Raw genomic sequence first — 18,493 nt, 5'->3', positions numbered from 1 at the left:
ATTTCACCTCTGCTTTCCTTTTGTTAATACTGATGTTTATTTTCTGGTCCTTTTGCTTCTCATTTCCCATCTGATGGTGTGAAACTGAGCCACATGAGTACAAATTATTTCTTTGGGGGGAACTGCTGCCCTTACCTGCAGGCAAGCTGCACTAGCGACCTCCATGCAAAACACCAACAACTTCAATGCCCTGGGAGGTTCTGTGTTTCACACACAAAGCCCATACTCAAGCTCTCTCCAACTCGACTTTCAGGTTTGTGCCTTTTTCCCTAAGTAAGTGTCTTATAAGAAAAGCATGCACAGAAAAAAAGGATGCTAGCGTTGACTTCAAGTCACAGAATTTACATCACTTTAAGAACCAAGAAATAGACTCTTCCAAAATTAACATGAGGAAGCCAGATCTGTAGAGGAATTTAGGTGACTAATGCTCCAATGAATTCAAATAGTAACCCTGAATACCCCAGAAAAGGGTACTGGGAACTCACTTGTTGGGTTTACATTAGCCACTGTGGACACCCCTGTAAATTCACCATTACCCTGAGTGCAGGTTTGGGACTTACAGGAAGCAGGGTTTCAGAAGACTTGCCAAAATATTAATTTGTAGGTACTTATGAATTCAGAAAGCATTGCATCTAATTCATAATTTACACAGCATAACTACCACTCCTCACTACCTCTGAGGAATAAATCCACTGCAGCCAAAGAATCTGGGGGCTGCAGGGGTAGGAAAGGGCAGTGCTGCACTGGGGAATCTCTCCTCAGACATTCAAAGGTCACCAAAGACTAACAGCTCTGCCACTGGGAATCCCAGCAACATACGGGAGAAATACACATTTATTAAAAGAGAGATTGATTTTACTCTAAGAGACATACAGCTTTGAAAATAGCCAAGTGAGATTTCTTTGCTGTGGTTCTAAAATGAAATAAATAAATCGGGCAGCAGCGTTCCAGCGCTATCCAGAGGCTGACAGCATGATAATATATCTAATGGAGATAAAACCAGGAGCCAGAACAGATTGAAATTTATGGAAGTAAATTCTCGAAACTGCTTAAGCAGCTCAATCAGCTGAATTCCTTCCAGTGCCCGTGCGCTTTTGCCAACACTTAAGGATAACGGCAAGAAACAGATACAGCAACTACTGGTCACTGCTTGTCAAATTCAGTTTCTGCTAAGCAGAGGCAAGACCATGGTATCAGCCTGTATTCATAACTGCTTCGGTTGAAGTGCTCTGGCTGAGAAATATGGAGATGTCATAATCCATACAGTAAGGGAAAAAAGCTATTTTCCTCTAGGCTGACTTCACTGCAATACTTAAACCATAGAATACAACAAACAGAATTCATCAGTAAATACTCAGCTAGCCAGATAAGCTGAGTTTATTTTGTGCAAGTTCCAGCACTCTTACTATGATTTACATATAGGGATGCCTCTGGCATCCTATCCACTGACTTCAGAGCCTCTGCCTAAGGCTAAGAACTGGAGAAAAAGAAAGTGCTTTAGAGTAAAACTAATGCTTTCACACAAATAAGAGCATTTCACACTTGTGCAGCCTTCTCTCTCATCCAAGTGGAATGCAAATGTCTAAACAGAAAAGGTCCACCACACCTTCTAGACTAAAGGGTGATGTGAAGCATCAGAAAGTCCCTTCCTCTTCACTTTCCCCTCCTGGGTAAGTACCAGGACAACCCTCTGTGCCCAGGGAGCAGGAGAGGGCAGTGTTTGTCACTACACATCTGTAATCTCATAAAGCAAGTAAATATCAACTCCTAACCATGGGTAAATCGAAAGACTGAGTAACTTCTACAGGTATTTGGATTTCAGAGTGTAAAACTCTAAGGTAAGATAGACAGTATTTACAACAGGTACTGAGGGTACTGCTCCTTCAACCCACCATCAGTTCACTTGGTCAGACTGGGTTTTAGTGGAGAGCCAGGGAAGACTCAAAAAAGCCAAACTTCACGTTTTTCTTTTTTAACTCCTTATTAAAAAAAAAAAAAAAAAAAAAAAAAAAAAAAAAAAAAAAAAAAAACCACATTAGATAGTGGAGTTTCACAGAATAAAATGGTCTAGCTTTAAGCATAGTCTTTTTCTTTTTTAAACATATGGCTATGGATTAGTGCCCTTAGTCTAGAGCTATGTAAAAGTATTCCAAATAAAATAAAACAAAACAGTGTGTTGGGCAAGTACTTCCCTCTGTCTAGAAAGGGAACAACAATTGATCTACAAATTGTTAGGATTTTATTTTCCAATCTATAGAGAAGAAAATCAAGCTCATTTCAAAGCACACAAATTTGAAATATTTTTTGTTCAAGATGAGTATGGAACCAAGCATCATAATCCCATGGAGGATGGGCTTGGGCAAATATGTACCATCCTCTTTAATCAAGGATATTTTCCCATGTTTTATCACTAATTCTGAGCATTATACAGATAAAGTTCTGAAAAACTACATGGTTTGACCCTGAACTCATGATGCACCCAGAATTCCCACGGATTTCATAATGAATAATAATTGAAAGATCAAACCATTAATCAAGACATCTAATGAAGAATAAACACATCAGCTCTGCAGCAACCAATTGACACATAATTGCTTCTTGTTTAATTTTCTCAAGAGAGGGAGGGAAAAGGAACACAATGTTGTTGCTTCACCCTATTCAAGATAAAACAAAGTTCACTTCTTTGAAAGTTTCAGTGCTGTAGAACAACCATGAAGAAAGCCTGAAAAGAGAGAGGGCACCAGTATTAAAAATCTGGGGTTTTTTTTTAGACAGCTCCTACCCTGTGGTGTTTATCTACTGGATAAATCTAACTCTTCCACTACTGCCTTCCACTCCGCAGGGAGCAGGAAAATTTGGAACTGATTCCCATCATTTTTAGGCTTGTAAGTGGCAGATATTTTCTAACATTACATACCATATAAATAGACATGACCATCTCTTTCCCCTAGCATTTTAAACAGTGTCTCTTTGTAAAATATGAAAGAGGATGCTTAAAAAGGGGCTTTGAAGCTCCCAGTTGATTATTTGACTTAGCTAGCTGCTAGGAGAGGAATGAGGAAGAGGGCTGGGGATGGATGAGGCCAAGAGGGGGAGGACAAAGCAGCAACAGCAACTCTGTGATGTTAATGTCTGCTGGTTTTAACATCATTTTCAAATGCACACCTTTCCCAACCAGGTCCAGCCCCTGGCTCACCACTGATACGTACTTCTCTGCCATAATTTTTTATTGGCTAATTTTCCCCAGCAGACCAACATGTCTCATACACACACGCACTCAAAAAGTGACCCTACCTCATCAAAACTAATAGCAAGAATGTATTTTTAGCAATATCCCTAAGACAGATAAGTTGTGTACCAGAATCTTGTAGGCATTTCCTTGCTAAGCTTGCAAGGCCCACAAATTTGTCTTCCCCATGCCAAGAAGGACAGAGGCTTCAATCCCTTCAGTTTGCAGAAGACACAAGGTCAGTCCTGGAAAGAACCCAGAATTCTGTCTCTTCCAGAAGAGCTCACCAGAGCTTCCAGAAGAAGCACTGCAACTGAAGCTGCATCTGAAATCCGTCAGAAAGTAGAACCCAAGGTAAACTTCAGTGGGTCACTTGTTCAATGAACTGTTGGTTAGCTCTTTCTTCCACAAGCACATAAACCCAGAGGTTCTCCATATAAAATCTGAAGCAGTTGGCTTGACCTGACAGTCCCAAAAGACTTCAAAAGCCAATGTCTCAATGCAAAGTCCTCCTGGTCCTACAAAGACAAGAGAAGCCTCCATTACATGATGGTGAGAGGTGGCAGCAGGAATGACGTTTCTCACAAGTACCCAAGATTTGGGATTTGCAAAGCCAGAATAATTCTGTTCTGACTTTCAAAGAACTCTGCAAAGCCATTTTGTTCCAGTCTGCAAAGCAAATGGAGAAGACTTTGGTGAGAAGCAAGATTTCTGCCTTCTAACAGCTGCTGGAACTACTACATTCATCACTGCACAAAGACAAAAGGAAAGGTTTATTTATTTTATTTATGCCATAATTAACGGTACTAGTTTTTAAATGTTGCAAAAAAAACAGCAAGAGAGCAAAATTATCACGAAGGGGTTCTCTCAGAACCACATCCAGGGCTTGTGCTTTTCAAGAGATCAGCAACGACCACGGGATACCCCATCCACCCATTCTCTTGACAGTGCAGTTCTTGAGCATTTGCAACCAGAGCCCTTCCTGGGGGCACCTGAGTTTGATGGCACATTCAAAATCAAGACTACTGAAGATGGAAGAGAAGATCAGATAACGAAACAACAATGTCATTGAAAATCCAAGCCCTTCCACTTAGCATAAACAGCTGGGAACATTTCCACCATTTCCTGCTGAAATTGATCCAGTTGTTGCCAAGAGAGCGAGTTTAAAATCACGGCTTTCATCTGTTACCTTAGGCATCAGTCCCTTTGTGCACATCGTTTCTATTACCCTGAAAGACTGGCTATCTCAAAATAGGGCAGCCTGTCACCCCATCGTTTTTGTAGGCAAAATCACTAAAAACCCCAGTGTTAGGGTGAGTGTATGCATATGGATTGCATGATACATATGCTATATATACCACAACTGAAAGAACAATCGAATCACACCTTTTTCCCTCTCTTTTAGTTGTTCCACTAAAGTGCAGGTCATTTGATCTTAGACTTACAAACACAGAAGGGCTCTGGACAACATTTCATCGTGCACAAAAGTATCTTGGTGCATATCTTCTAGCTACAAAAACACTCAAGTTGATTAAATGACTCACATCCACTGCATACAGCTCTGGAGCACTGAACAGCCATCCAAGACAAACTCAGCTCAAAGTTAATATTAGAACAAGCGATAAGAGTGGGCTGTGCTGTGGATGCCATCAAAGATTAGTGGTGGTTCACACAAACTTTCTCACTTACAAGTCAAATCTTTTATCTAATCTGTGCCACAAGTGGCAGCTATCACTGCAGGCTGCAGGCCAGCCTGATCTACCACAACCAAACCAGGCTGCTTGAGCAAAGCCTGGAGGTCCCTCTCTAAGGCTACCTAAATCTCCAAATTCTACATCTGTTTTGTAAGAAGTGACGATGCACTCGTCACGCTGTCTGCACAAGTCTGCAAGGCAGCTGTGAGAGGGTTTTGTTCTTCACCACAGGATTTCAGTACTGTACCCCTTGTCAGGGGCCACTGGCGTTTTGCTCTGGGCTCACACCAAAGATTCCCCAGCTCCACCTCAGTCTGAACTGTGGCCAGAGCTCAGTGAAAGTGGCACAAGAGAGATATCTGGCATGCTGGCACCCACCACACAGCCCCCAAGCAGACACGGCTCTGTTCCCTGCCTGCCTGGCTGGTAAATGTTGATGTGAACTGACTGAACTAACTGGGACGAAAACCTTACTAGCAATGAAGTTAAACACTTGTCTCATAAGAAGGCAGATAAAAGTTGGAGATGTAAAATAAAAATCCTAGAGCTATCGAGCAGATTTTTTACCTGTCCAAATCCCTCTTTCTGGACTCTTCTCTCTACACAGAATAAAATTTTAGAAAATAATGTAGAAAGATTGGCCACCTTGAGAGCTGCTTGAGCAAGGAAAGCTGTGTGTCCACAAAACTGTCCTCACTTCCCATTTCAAAACACAAAATGCGACAAAAGATAATTTTTGGCACTAACTGTGCCATTGCTACTGGTAGTTCAGGTCACTTGACCCCCAGAGTAGACCCATGAAACAGTTTTAGCTGAAGACAGCAAACAGGAATGCTTTTTTTTTTTTCTGATCTGCTATAGCAGTCATAAAGGAATCACATTTTGTACAAGGCCTGTGAACTGTCTCTCCGGGTTCAAGGAAATGTTGGCACAACTGTAATGGCCACCAAAGAGCAAGACATCTGCAGAATCTTGGGTCCCTTAGAAGAGAAGGCTTAAACACCCAGATTAATTTTTTCTGTGCCACAGCTACCTAGAAAAACTTCTCTTGTCTTTATATGCCAAAAGAAAGCCTAAAGCAGGTATTTGAAAGATTTTGAAAGAAATCTATGCTATTGGACATAAAGTCTCATAACACTGCAATGACTTTCTGAAGAATAATATATCCCACTGCTTCTCAAAAATTCATGAAGGAAGAACTATTTCAGGTAATAAAAAGTGTGTAAGAATCAAGATTATTCTTAGTAATCTTCTACCCCACAAGCTTGCAAGTGACATCATTGTCAAAAAAAACATTACCATTCCCTCCTTATGGTATACTCTGAACACATTTCATCTGCAGTTAAAATACAATAAAAGCCCAGTATCGCCATTGCTTGACTACTTGGAGAAAGATTCTTGTGTTTGGATACTTTCTGGTACCTCAGCCCTTGTTTACGAGCAGAGCTGGCTGATGCTCCTCAGATTTGGTTATCAACTGATGAAAACTGCTTTCAGCAAAAGTTTATTCTTTTCTTCCAAAGACAATAACCTCGCTCAGTCTGTGCTATTAGCCTGAATATTTGAGCAAAAACAGACCAAGGCTGTTCCTTAGGTACCAACAGATTGAAGCCACAAGCTCTGATCTTGTGCTAGTCTTAGCAGATAAGCAACTTTGGGCTGGTTTATATTTACTAAGAGACCTCCAAGTGCTGGAGGGAAAAATGTTGTCAACTACTGTGTCTTCCTCTGGGGTCCACTAAGTCATCACACAGAACAATTACAGTGGGGTCTGGTCTCTCTAGTGAGGTATTAAGCCAGGGCAAAGATTGCTTATTATAGTCTTAAAAGACCCCATTACCTCTTTTTATTCCATTGATGCTAGATCATTGTTCAGGCTAAATTCCAGTTTGGCTAATCACATTGTATCTGCCAGATTGCTTCTCTAATTGCAGAGCTGGTAAATGTAGCCAGAGGGACCTCAGGAGGTTGCCCTGAAGCACAATGAAAAACATTCCTAGACCTTCCCTGTGTGGATACCCACAGTTCACATTTTTGTAAGGAGCCTTTCCATTCCTTACCAACTGCAGAGTTAAAAGATTTTCCTAATATCTTGCCTGAAAATGAAGCCAGTTACTTCTTGTCCTACTTCCAGTGGACCTAGGGAACAACTGGTCATTATGTCCTTCAAAAAAATTATTTCTTTTATTTTGAAGAGTCTTGGCACATTCTCTCAAAACCTACTTTTCCCTATTCAAAACAAGTACTAGTACTTCAGGCTTTCCCTGCAGACTTGCCTTCCTGCACCTCTTAACACCTTTTTCCTCTGAATGAAACTCTTTTCAGTTTGTCTACCTGTTATTAAAGAAGGTGCCCAGAAGTAGCACACTCCAAGGAATAACCAATATCCAGCTCTTCAGCTTTGCACTCCTCTGCAGCAGCTTCCCACGTGCCACCCATATCCATCAAAGCCAGGATGTTATTCACTCCTCAACACAGCACTTAGGGAGGAGGACTGCATGCTGTAAAGATCATCACGCTGGGACACAGGTGGAGAGGCCGGAATAATCTTTGGAGACCCAAGAGGCCTCTTTAACTCATGTGGCTCCTTTGGTTTGGCTCAGCCAGGACAAATCTGCTCTTGTAAACGCAGCCTGATGGGACTCCCTGATGGCACAGCTCCCAAAGCCCTGTCGTGTCAGCCTCTGGTGAAATGTTGAATCATTGCTCCAAGCATACAGTATCAATAAACTTATAAAAGTTAAATACCAATCCAAAACAGACAAGCCATTATACCATGGGATATGGAAAGACAGATGGATAAATTTACTTCAGAAAGACAGATGGATCAATTTAACTTCAGAATAACCAAGTTTTCTCCAAGAATTTTGTCTCTTCCTCATGAAGAGTCAGAGTAACTTCCTATAAAAGCAGTACCCAAAACTTACTATGTTTTTAAAGAGGTGAAGCCAGCTTGAAAACACTATGCATGCAATTAGGCAATGAAAACATCTGATACATTTTTTTAAACCAAATTTCTAAAAGAATAAAAAAGGACTCTTGGCATAAGCCCTACATATCACTGACATAAGTGTAAATGGCACTGTCATACTAAAGTTAAAATCCAAATGTAAATTTAAGTAAAATCTTAGCAATAGTGTAATGCTAAATCAAATGAGGTTATTATGAGCCTGCTGTAAGTGCCAAACATGTGTTATTCCACATAATTTCAAAGATATCACTCCAAAATAATTTGCAGACAATTAAAGATGAGACTGTTATCAGTCATCACCACAGAGAAGCAGTAACCTCTTGGAAATAGTTCCTATTTAAAGAAAACCACAAGCTTCAATCCAACAAGAAACAGCAATTAGTCTGAATTTATAATGAACCAAAAGACAAATGTATGCAGGTGAAAGTAACACCTAAAAAAATATAATCTCAAAAGAGTTTTTGGTTTTAGGCAATAATACATCATGCTTCAAAATAAGTTATAATCCCAAGCAAAGTACACATGGGCCCAGCAGCAAAATCTTATTCTTCGCTTTTAAGAAAAGCTTTTACCTTTAATCGCTGAAGGTAAACACTTTTATATTCCTAGATATGACATGAAAGAGCATCCAAAATAGCATCAGGTTAAGTTTGGCAGCATACCACACTCCCCACCTCCATGGAAATAAATCTGCCCAGAAGGCAAGGAATTCCAGCTTTTCTCAACCAGATTCTTGAAGAGGGCTCCTCCCAAATTCAGTGCACAAGAGCCAACATAACCTTGTTATTGCAATTATTGTGACAGGAATTTGCTGTTACTTCAAATTCCAAATGCAATATTTTTTTTCTTTTGCCATGGCACCCTGGAATAACCTTTTAAAACACACCTCATGTGTCTGCAGCGCTCTGCGGGTGCAGACCCTGCTAATACCTGTTGCAGGAGCAGGTACACCTGGCAGAATCTGTGTGTTTCCATGTAGCTGGAGTTTTTATCTGCTGCATACGTTACCAGGTCAGTGCTTAACACAACCAGAGCTTAGAATCACAGTTTAAAAATATAATTTTATTAGCAACAATGCAGCTTTAAGTGGGATTATGAACTCCCACCAAATATAAGTGGGATTATGAACTTCCATTTGCATTACTCTTGCAGCACAACAGAACTCTTCTGATTCTTCAGATGACCATCATATGCTGTCAATGCCAAATCTTGCTTGTTACTTGTCACCAAGAGCAGCAGCATCTGCTCTTTGGTAGGCTCAACAGAGAGCAAAACAGCTGGGAGCAGCACAGCTCCCTAAAGCACCACAACAGGCAGCTCCAGCAGCTCCCAGAGATGTCACATAGCTGAATTACTTTATTCCTTGCTGCTTTCAGTTAATTGTTTTTTATGTATGCATATTAAGGCACGGACACTTGGAACCTTGGTGGTCAAACGCTCCCATCCGCTGCACAGCCATGGTCTCTGCTGACAGAGCCTCACCAGTGGTTGGGAAAAGCACAGGCAGTTTCCTGCAGACTTAGGGACCATTTATGGACAAGTCTTCATCTTTCCCATACTGTGTCTTTTTTTTTCCCTTTTCGTGGTGTTGGTGCTGGTTGATGACTGCAGTTGTGCTTGGGAAATAAATAACACAACCCTGCTTCAGGAAACTTTAAAGTGATTCGAAGCAGACACAAAAAAATTTCCTTGTGTGCTTTTGCAATTTATTTTTTTTTAATAGAGCCACGAAGTAGGATATTCAGCTTCATCTATGGAAACAGTCTGTTCATCAGTCTTCTGCATTAATTCAATGATGTAAGTGTGAGCAGACTTATAACCTAGAGGCACTAGGAAAGCAAAGTCTGGCCTCACTGATTTTTCCTTGCTGCCATCCTGCTGGCTCACACCATCCCCATAAACATCAGAAGAGAAAAAACTCCCATACCTGAAAGCCTCTGCAGGCTTTAAAAATGGACAGACGATAATTTATGGTCAGACAGAAGACACCGAAAACACATAAAAGCCACAGCAAAAAGCAATCCCAACCCAATATAGCACAGATCTGTGCAAGGAGCCTGTCCCTCTCCTCCAGGCAGCACTTACACTCAGCAGTACAGCACACTGACAGTCATTGCAGCCAGACACCTTTTTCCAGAGCTGCTGGCAGAAGCCATCGACCACCAATTTAGGCAGCCTTTTTTGGTAAATGCCTCCATGTTGTCATACAATAATGTGATGTGAAATACCACGTTCCCTGATTTAATTAAAAAAAAAATTACAAATCACCCATTAATACTTTTTTAGCTATTGTGAGTCTTCTCGTGAAAAAATGGCAGACCTCAGACCACTTTCACTGTATTTTACTATTACTTTTTTCCCCTATATTTTTATTTAATAGCCCTATTTTGAAGTTCAGTTTGGCTATCCTTAAAACCCTATTTTTAAGTAGATTTTTCTTAGCCTGAAGCAACATGTTCAAGTCAAATAGCTGAACACAGAAGGCATTTGATGGTCTCAAACCTAAACTGGCAACAACTCCACCCTCTATTATATATACTAATATTTTTCCCTTGACTTAACTAGAGAGATTCAAATGAGACCTCAGCAGCAACATGCCCAACACCACAAACCACAGCAGTGATATTTCTTTCACACACTTCACCTGGAGGTGCACCAAAACACACTTGGGCTTTCCAGAGCCTCGAGCTCTCCAACACTGCAAGGTGCTGCCAGTTCTCAGGCAAAATGAGCAGCCTCTACTTCCCCACTAGGATTTCCTCAAAAATCATTAAATTAGGATGTGTTTTACTTTTGCCTTTTGTTTTTTTGGCGTAATTCTTAGCATATTTTCAAAAAATTGTCTGAATCCACAGGGTTACAGGCTTTTTCCTCCATTAATGCTGAAATTTTTTTCCATAATTAGAATCACTTAAAAGCTGGGCTTTAGGATAATGCCAAGTAACAGAGCACCAACAACAAAAGTCACAAAAACTGACATTGCAATGTAGGAGCATCCGTGGACAGCAGGGAGAAGGAACTCTGCTGACCTGAGATATTCTACAAACACGTGGTCTTATTGCAACGGTCGTGGGTAAAGAGGGCCTGGCCTTCAGCCACCAGCCTCGGCTGAAGGGAAGCCCCAAAGAGAGAAGGAGAGAGAGGGTATGAGGTAAGAGAGATTGCAGGGGTAAGGGAGGTAAAAGAGCTAAGAGAGGTAAGAGAGCTGGGGCAGGTAAGAGAGCGAGGACCTTATTACAATACATTATATCTCCTTTTGTGTTGAATATTCTAATTTTACAGTGACCAACCAGCGTGAGATACAAAACCTACAAACTTTGCATGCACCCTATGAGAACTGCTATATCACCATATCATCCTATATTCTAAACTCTAAAGACTACTTTTCTTATCTACTTTTTCCCTGATACCTTGGCAGGGTGGAGAGGGGCTACATCCTTGGGTCCTTTTGTTTTCTATCCCTCAACCTATCTCCAGCTCATCACCGTCTTCCTGCCTGCCATGATCACATCTCAAAGCTGGCTTTCATTTCTATTTCACTGTCAGGTTTTACATCTCCAGTATTTCTTACCAGGCAATCATACCCGCAAGCCCTTTCTGTCCCATCTTTCCCAACACTGCAAGACCTAGGTACCTCAAAGGGGTATCAATACCACAGAAACAAAGAACACCACATAGTCATTATTCTGAACAAATATGTGGCAATGTTGTCTTCATCACTGCCAGTGGTGAAGGATTATCTAATTTCTTCTAAACCTTTCAGGAAATCAGAGGCAGAAAGCAGCAGTTTGTTTTTTACATCAGTTTCCCACAGAAGATGAGCCGAACCTAGAAGTCAATCTATACATGAGTTCCTTGTCTATCTCCTCATGAAATAAAAAATTCACTACTGGGGTGTAACAGGCAGAGAAAACAAAGCAGATTTGCAGTTGAGAGCACATGTGTGACCTGTGAGAGATCACAGGACATCTGGTCAGATGGTGGTTTGGATGTTAGCAAGTAGTCTTTTCATCAAGGCAGTAAGGACAAGCTTTAGCCATTCCACAGAAAACTGATTTTATTCTTGCTGGGGCAAAGATTAGAAAGAGTTATTTACTTTGACCACAAAGGTGGTCTCATCTCTAGCAAAATTCCACGTGCTCCTTCTCATGATCATTCCAGCTTCTTTAAGAACCTGTATATCTGAGTGGACCATCATTACTCCACCCTGACATCAGGACCCCAAAGTACATGACAAATTAATCCTTCACTGCCCTCAAAGCTGGCTCTTCTCCCCGTGAAAGACTGCAAAGAAAAATGCACAGAATAATTATCCGAATCTCTAAGTAGTTCCTGAGAGTGTGGCATCTGCCAAAACCAAGGGTGACCCACCCGGAGATCATTGACCAAGGCAACACCCGGCTACTGGCCACACACGCGGCTGACCGGGGGATGAAGGCAGCACTGGCACTCCTCACTCCTGCTGAACTCCGGATCCTAATGACAGTCCTCACTCCTCCTCGGGCTTTACAGCCATTGCCACGTGGAACCTAATCACAGGTTTACCAGCTCATTCACTAACTCACTAATTCTCACACAGACCAGGTCTTAGAACAATTTCTTGATGGTCTCCTGTGAATGCAACGGCACCTGGATGCCCAGAATGCCAAGGGCCATGGTCTTTGCCCGAGTTTGTTCCTGTTGGGGATGCTCCACCAGCCTGCGGAGCCCACCCTGACTCGGGGTCACTGTCACCTTGTCAGACCGAGCTCTCACTTTGTCCAGCCCCGCTCCAGCACACTCCCGCTTCTCTAAAGCTGAGCACCATTGCTCAAAAAGTCGCTTGACCGCTTCCCAAGCAGTCGGCATCACACCACACCACCTCGCTTCCCCACCGCCCTCCCGCCGCCTCTTCCCAGGCACCAGCCCCATCTCCGCGCCGGGTGCCGCTCGCCCTCAGCCCCTCACAGGGAGCCGGGGTGGCTCCCCCGAGCCCGCCCTACCTTCCTGCGCCGGCTGCCCGGGGGCTGCGGGGCGCAGCAGGCGGGCTGGGCGCTGCCCCTCCGCCCGCTCCGCACGTAGGTGACCCTGCGGCGGCCACCCCCCGCCACCGCCGCCGCCACCGCCGGGCGCTGCTCCGCGCCGCGGGACGGGGCGGGCGCCCGCGCCAACGCCGGCTCCCGGGGCTTCTCCTCGGGACACCAGGACCGCCTCATGCCCAGCTGCAGGCAGAGGAAGAGCGCGGCGGAGAGCAGGCAGAGGCGGAACGCGGCGCCCCGCCAGAGCGGCCGCTCCTTGGGCATGGCGTCGGGGGCTGCCCTGCCCGGCCCGGCGCTGCCGCCCCCCCTCCCCGCCGCGGGGCTCATGCCGCCGGCCGCCGAAACTTGGGAGTCCCCGCCCCGAGCGGGGCCGGCCGGGGAGGGGCCGCGATGCCCCTGTCCCGGCCCGGCCCGGCGGGGGCTGCGGGACGCAGCGGTGCTGGCCCGCAGGCGGCTGAGGGATGCTCCGCGCCCCGGCGGGGACAGTGCCCGGTACCGGCCTGGGGCCGCTGGGCAGCCACAGGTGCGTGTCAGCGGGCCCGGGAGAGAACACAACCCCCGCCCGAGCTATTGTATCAGCCCGGCCATGGCATGGAAGTGCGCTAACTTGTTAAGGTACGCGTTAGTTCAGATTATACACTGTGATGTCACGAGGTGGTGAAATTTCACTGGAGACTTAGGGATTGTTTATGTTGAAGTCAAACAAAAGGACAGCCCAGCCCTGGAAGTAAGGACTTTGCTTCTTGTAAGGTTAGAGCTGCCTGTCAAGGATAAAGGATTTTGGACAGTCAAGATAACACCAACATCCTAGCTCCTCTTTGAAAGACACACCTTTGAAATCTTTCCTTCTCCCCGCAGTATCGTCTGGCAGTACAGATAACTAACTCTAGCAAGGTTGACTCCAGGGACATCTGGATCAATAGACAAGAAGCAAGAATGTTGCAAAAATAGATCTGCTTTGGAAACTTTTACTATGATTATAACCACTAATAACCAGTGGTGTGGCTGTTAGTGATCAGTTAAATGATGTTGGTCCTGAACTTTTGAAGGGTGTGAGAAGCCTGTGTGAAACATCACTTGTGGTGACCTAATTTGGCTGCAACACCTCATGTTTATGAGTAACTCTTTTAAGTTTATTCTTCACCTGCTAGCCTCTCTCCTGGGTAGTCACACCATCCTGCTGATTTTCATGACAGATCCTTGGTTTCATATGTGAAGGAATGGATCAGTGTGAACTGAAGAGGCAGTGCAGGGGACAGGTGTCCTGCTCATCTCAGTGGGAGCACAGGAAGCCCTGCATTTGTTTTGCAGTGGGGACACACTATGAAGAACTATGAAGTGCTCAGAAGGGCTTTGGTCACAACACTAACCCATGGAGCAGAGAGTGGTGGTTGGTGGATTTTCTGAAGCAGGAGCACAGGTGGGAAGCAGGGTCAATGACAGGAGGCAAGCTCTGCAGGAACAGGGACTGGGCGATGGCAATCAATTTGCAGCTCAGTGAGTAATAAATATATTCCCAGATGGGATATGCAGGACTTGGATGCATGACTACTCCCTGTTTCTTTGCCAGGCAGGGAAGAGTGGCTGTGACTCTTGTCTCCTGTGAGCAGTACTGTCCTTCCAGTGTCCCTGCCTTGTCTGCTGGCAAGGGAGAGGCTTGCTGCCCGGAGCTCCTTCTGGTGTCCTCTCCTTGGCAGCAGGCTGCACTACTCTTTTCTGACCTCTCCTGTCTCTTCACAGCCTGGAGCAGAGCCAGAGCTGGCTGCTGCTAGGGGAGCAGGTCAGAGAGGAGCACTGGCAGAAGTGGAGTGTGCCAGCAGCCAAGCAACCTGACCTGCTGGCAGCAAAATGGAGAAGCTGCATATAGAAAGATAAGGGAGGCAGCAATGATCTGTCTGGAGAAGTGGGATTTCAGTGCAGCTCCAAGCACAGATGCACTGGCAGGTGAGGTGCATGGTTCCTGCCATTTAAATATTGCTGTTCTCTATTTTTAGGCAAACTGTCCTTCTGAATTAGGTTAAAGCAATTCCATGGTTGTTTTAAAATATGATAAATGTAGGCCCCTCTCAGAAGGGTGTGTCAGTTCTACGTGCCTTTCCTATAAAAGGAGGGTGGCTCCTTTGTCATAAACTAAGTCAAAACAGGGCCTGGCACAGATGAAAACTAACTCAAAAAAATCCCTATTTGGAGCAGTTTCCTAATAGACCTGGACACATTTGTTGATATCATCCTATCTTTTGATCAGCTTACAGTCAAGAATGGGCAGCCTCAGGTGTTTGCCACTGGGAAGCAAGTTGGCTCTGGAAGTGGATCTTTCTGACAAACAGACACTTCCTCTGTTTCCACCCCACTTAGATGGCTCACGAATGGATCGGACTCCTGGTACTCATCTAAAGAAGGAAGACATTTATGAGGGCAAAGGGAGAGTGTAACTGCACCAATCATGATTGACATCAACTTAAGAGACGTGTATCTGGCTGCATCATGAGCATCATCTGGAGTTCATCAGCAGAAGATCACTTGGGCTGTCACAGGGCTGCCTATTCATCACTTTGCTCCTCTGTGAAATGGCAACATTCATATGGAGAACAAAAGTGATGTTGCTGCTCAGAGAAGTGAGGTTTTAGACATACCTCAAATACATTAAATGCAGGGGTATTATTTCACAAAACTCTTAGCACAAATGTTGTTTTAAGCTATCAGCACCTAGTCAATAAATAATGGTATGTGAAGGTTCTATTAAAATATAAGTTTGTCTGTGTATGGTTATAGAGGAAATCTTGAAGGTAGGTTGACTCCAGAAATACAAAGTGCAGAAATACATGTTAAAACCCTCTCTTGAAGTTTAATCCTCGAGAAATCAAAGCTTTCCTAAAAACTTGAACAATGCATACTCAGATAAAAGAGGTCTACCTGAGCAGAATAAAAAACACAAGGTCTTTCTTGGCTTTAGCATCAGAATTTCATTTGTTGTTCTTCTCTCATTGTGTAGTTTCGGCAAAAAGCTCAAATACTTGAATCCAGCCACTCTTGTCATCACCGAGCTGTAACTGTAACTGCTGTACAAAATATTCCCTGCCTTAGAAAGCTGATACATCACAGTTTGTGGGCATGCTAGGAGTGGTCCTGATAAAGAACAGTTCACTAATTTAACTCAGTATTTTCATTTTCCTTTTGTATTTTAACACAGAATTTAATTTCTCGTGCTTCCTCCCCACCCCCCTGCCCCGCAAATCCATTTGAATGTAAGTCTGCCTGTTGAAAACACAACAGAGGGTTTCTAAAGATCGAGAATAAGAGAACAATGGTAGAGACTGATCTCAGGAAATCTCAGGGACAATGAGAAATCTTATCAGGTTTAGCATGAGAATCACTGAGAATTAAGATAATCTCTTAAACAGTGTCACTTCTTCATTTTAACAAGTGTATTATATATCAATTCCTCCCCCAGGAATTGGCTGCAAAGATATGTGTGTGAGCAAAGCCTGTTGAAAAGAAGAGCAAATTAAAATTTTAGCATAATGCATGAAACTCCAGTCCAGCTGGAGGATGGGCCTTTTAGAGGTGATTGCTGGGAAATACAGCTTCTGCAAAGTTTCATATCTTTTGCAAAACATGCTCCCTCTTTGAGTCAGGCAGCAAATAACCTCCCCTCCTTGCTCTCCCAAAGCAAGATGGATGGTGTCAGAGGAACATTCATCAAGCCTGGATCCAGCTGAGCACAAACTGCCGCCATGAAATGCAAGGAGTAACTGGAACAGCAATTCTGAACGTGAGCATGCAATTTCTGCTGAGAACAGTGAGCTTCATGCCCTGATAACCAAAATCAGACATTGGTCTTACAGTATCTACATTTTATGTAGGTACCACAGAGCTACAGCTCCCTCAGTTCCTCCTGGAAAAGTCTTTAAACTGTTAAAATTCCTCTCTCGTTTACAAATTTGTCCGTAGTAAGAGCACAGTACTAAACCTCTAGGAGGAAAAAGTTTAACACGAATGAAATTTCATTGCTTCAGTGCTATCTTTGCTGCTTACAAATTACCTCTTGCCTAGGATATTGTTAGTACTGAAATCTCTCCTTTGCGGCAGTTGTTTAACGTTTCTCTCTCCTATGGCCATTTTCAGTTCAAACACCTTGCCTACCTCATTCATCTTCTGGCTCCACCCACTGTCAGGGCTTCTGTTTATCTTCTGGTTAGTTAAAATGTCTGTCCCAATTCCTGTGCAAAATTAAGCCCCAGGCAGGAAAAACGTCATTAGGATTCCTTAGGATTTTCCAAGGGCTGTTAATACAAGTCAAACATTCCTCCTATAAAATAAGTAAATGAATAAAAACACTCTTTTTTACTCTGTGCTCTGGACTTGATATGAAACACTTGCCAAAATCTACAGGACAGAGCAAAGGAAGAGTTTTTTCTCTCTCCTTCCTCCTACACTCCTGACTAATGCTTCAAAAATCGGAGTGATGTTGTTCCATGCACTTGAAAACAGAGATGTTCTGTGTAGAAACTTTCACAAGCACGGTGTGTCCTTCCCACAGAATATGCGTGTTCCTCAGATCTTGAGTCTGCACCAGTCAGAGCTCTGGTCCAGGCCTGGTTTATTGCCTTGCACATTTATGTGTGAAAGTTCTGTCATAGCCCTGAGGAACATGGAATTAAAAGTCTGTAGCTCCCTGGGTGACTTCCCAGTGATGCTTTTTCTGCAAGCCTGGTTTCAGTTCTCTTCCTTGAAATTGCAGCTCAAAATCCTGGAAATATTTCTTTATGCACCAAGTGACAGACCTCCATGGAGCCTGCACACAGCCCTGCCAGGTAGGTACAGCCTTTACTCCTTCCCATGCCTTAAATCTCACAGAAAACTATGAAAGAATCTCTTTGTGTTATCTTTTAAATGTTAGCAACGGAGAAGCAAATTGGCTCTATTGGTCTATTACCCACTCACTGCCGCTGAGAAATACGTGTCTGAACAGCTGTCAAGGCAAAAACTCAGCTGTGTGAATCATTAAAACTGCCTCTCAGCTCGCCACTGGTAAGTTTGAAGATAACAGCTAAAAAATATATGTTCATGCAGCCTCCCATTAGCTCTCCTCAAGCTCGTGGGCCATTTAGGCAGCTTAGCACAAGATTGATCTTGCTGTTCAGCAGCACAGCACGAGGCACAGGCAGAAGCTGTCTTTCCCTCCAGCTACAGAGGGAATCGAACAGCACAGCCTTGCCACGTGCTCCGAATATGACAAAAGAGATAGTTGATAATTATTGGCCTGGAGAGGGGATCATAGCTCAAGGTTTACCTGTGAGTCACACCCTTGTGTGTTTGCACTCATACAACCTGTACCTGTGCACATACATTTGCTGCAGGGTGGAGAAGAATGAGATGACCCTTTGGGAAAAGATGCTCTGCAGCTCTCTGCTACTCCTGGGCCTCGACTTTATTTATTTAACCCTAATCCTTGGGGTATCTACAAAATACTACTGTTGCCTCCAGAAGCTGTGTTTCAGTCCTGGAGAGGAATAACAGTGCTTTTACAGTCTGCCTTTTACTAGATTGTCCAATCATTCTGAACAAGCAAAATTCTGCC

General features: G+C 43.7%; 1 protein-coding gene across 2 annotated transcripts in view; it reads right to left on the bottom strand.

Annotated features, from left to right (window-relative positions):
- The window catches only part of METTL24 (methyltransferase like 24), a gene marked incomplete at its 5' end in the record, with an annotated part of 53,082 nt that overhangs the window by 32,885 nt on the left and 1,704 nt on the right, over nucleotides 1–18,493 (bottom strand). Inside the window, one exon of one of the 2 annotated variants that reach the window (XM_083856593.1) lies at nucleotides 12,877–13,176. The exons of the other annotated variant lie outside the window; for it this stretch is intronic. Coding sequence (XP_083712719.1) covers nucleotides 12,877–13,176 — 300 coding nt within the window. Of the gene's footprint in view, nucleotides 1–12,876; nucleotides 13,177–18,493 lie in introns of those variants that run through there. 2 annotated transcript variants of the gene reach the window in all.

Source organism: Zosterops lateralis (assembly GCF_965231275.1).
Source record: "Zosterops lateralis genome assembly, chromosome: 3".
Lineage (NCBI taxonomy): Eukaryota > Metazoa > Chordata > Aves > Passeriformes > Zosteropidae > Zosterops > Zosterops lateralis.
Note: the sequence above shows the minus strand (reverse complement) of the source record. Positions and strands in the feature narration are given on the sequence as shown.